Source organism: Myotis davidii, unplaced genomic scaffold (assembly GCF_000327345.1).
Source record: "Myotis davidii unplaced genomic scaffold, ASM32734v1 scaffold134, whole genome shotgun sequence".
NCBI classification, from domain to species: Eukaryota; Metazoa; Chordata; class Mammalia; order Chiroptera; family Vespertilionidae; genus Myotis; species Myotis davidii.
Window position 1 is genome coordinate 2,125,062 of NW_006288853.1, and position 2,343 is coordinate 2,127,404.

The following is a 2,343-nucleotide window of genomic DNA, read 5'->3' on the forward strand; positions in this document are numbered from 1 at the left end:
AGTAGTCTTAATACGGCAAGTATATAACAAACTCTGTATTTTGAGTGGAAATGTTAGGGCGTCGTCTTATACGCCCAGTCGTCTTATACGCCGGCAAATACGGTATTTAAATATTGTAATCCATCCCATGGTTGTGACCACCTGTATTATTTATTAATGTTCACAATGTTTCTGTCAAACTATTAGATTGTCTCTAGGGCTCACGGGTTTGGTCAAGTGTCTATCATTTTTACTTGAAGTGGAGAAAGCATTTATTTATTTTTAAAGACACAGGCATTTTTATTTATTGATTGATTTTAGGGAGAGCTATGTATATATAGACAGAAACATCGATTTGTTGTTCCACTTATTTATGCATTCATTGTTTGATTCTTATATGTGCCCTGACTGGGATTGAACCCACAACCTGGGCATATCAGGATGATGCTCTAAGCAACTGACCTACCTGGCCAGGACGAGAAACCTGTTTTTAGTAGCGATGCATGAGTGGAAGGAGAGACACGCAGAGAGGTGAAGAGGCCAACCTCCCTACTTAACTAAAATGCCTGTGTTTTCACATTGGCTGGAGGTTCTTGTACCTGAATTTCTGGCCCTACCTCACTTGTTTACTGGCCTTTTGTGACCATGCTTCCGTCTCATTAATTTATTTGTTTACTGCTGTTAACAAATACAGCAGTAAATGAATTATTCTGGCACCTAGAATACCATCTGGCACATAGTGGATATTCAGTAATATCTGTTGGATGAATGTATTGGGTTGTTGCTCTTAAATCCTATGTGTGTCAGGTTACCTTACTGGAGGATCTGTAGTGGTTTCATGTTGTGTCCTGCTGGATCAAAGACTGCTTCAGGGTTCAGAGTCCTTCATGTTGGCCCTGCCTTAGGTTCAGATCACAGGTTTTAGAGCCAGGCTCTTTTATTTATTATTATTTTTTTTTGTTAATAATTGCCCGAGAATATTTTTTCATTGATTTTGCAGTGGTTCTCAACCTTCTGGCCCTTTAAATACAGTTCCTCATGTTGCGACCCAACCATAAAATTGTTTTCGTTGCTACTTCATAACTGTAATGTTGCTACTGTTAATGAATCATAATGTAAATATCTGATATGCAGGATGGTCTTAGGCGACCCCTGTGAAAGGGTCGTTCGACCGCCAAAGGGGTCGCGATCCACAGGTTGAGAACCGCTGTTTTAGGGAGAGTGGAAGATAGAGGGGAAAGATAGAAACATTGATGTGAGAGGAGCACATTGATTGGTTGCCTCCTGCACGAGCCCTGACAAGGGCCCAGGCCGGGGAGGAGCCCTTGACCAGAATCAAACCTGGGACCCTTTGGTCTGTAGGCCGACGCTCTATCCACCGAACTAAACCAGCTAGGGCTGGAGCCTGACTCTTAAATCCAGGCTTAGCCTCCTCTTAGCCTTTGGTTTTAGAAATTTCTTGTGTATCATTGTAGATATTATAGGTGAATACCTTGTGAGAATATTGCATATTAAGCATTTAGTAGAGCCTGAGGCACAGTAAAAGCACAGATATTAGCTAATGTTATTAGCGGTGTTGTTCCTTTCCTGGCGCGCTGTTCTTTAAGTACCAGCAGCTCCATGAACATCCCCCCAGCTGCTCAGCCTGCTCCGTGCAGCTCCTGGAGCACCGTACCTTTGGGCAACTACTTTTCTTCTGATTGGGGAGATCACAGCTGTTTCTTCTGAGTAGGCTTGCTGGAAACTATATTATCCTTCGACACACACAGCACATTACAAAGCACATGCTTTGAAAATACTTGTTACGAATTAAATTTAGTTTTTTCTTTTCAGGTACTGGTTCTTACACCCACTAGAGAATTGGCAAATCAAGTAAGCAGAGACTTCAGCGACATCACAAAAAAGTTGTCAGTGGCTTGTTTTTATGGTGGAACTCCTTATGGAGGTCAAAGTAAGTAAATTCAAAAGTGCGAAAAGGAAAATGCCATTCACTGTTGGATGCCCCGGTTAGATCCAACCTTGACATCCGGCTTTACCTGGTCTAATCATCTGGTGGTTTTCTTCGTTATTATTGTTTAAAGTTGGTCAGTAACACAGTCCTGCCTAATGATGTGTCCAACCCTGTGTATCCTCCTCAGGACTTTTGTGTTACCTGTTTATCTAAAGGCTGTAAAGGTATCTTACTGAACCCCAAGGACCGAGTCCAGTTGGGCTTTGGAACTAGAAACTCGGAATTGAAGGTTACTCCCCCCCTCCCCTTTTTTTATAATAGGTTTTTTTTAAAATATATTTTATTGATTTTTTACAGAGAGGAAGGGAGAGGGATAGAGAGTTAGAAACATCAATGAGAGAGAAACATCGACG

The 2,343-nt window shown here is 41.7% G+C and overlaps 1 protein-coding gene across 2 annotated transcripts in view; it reads left to right on the top strand.

Moving 5' to 3' along the window:
* The window catches only part of DDX21 (DEAD-box helicase 21), a 22,408-nt gene that overhangs the window by 6,222 nt on the left and 13,843 nt on the right, over nt 1-2,343 (top strand). For both annotated transcript variants that reach the window (XM_006760922.2, XM_015562127.1), the window contains one exon: nt 1,813-1,930. In XM_006760922.2, the coding sequence (XP_006760985.1) occupies nt 1,813-1,930 (118 nt within the window). The remainder of the gene's footprint in view (nt 1-1,812; nt 1,931-2,343) is intronic.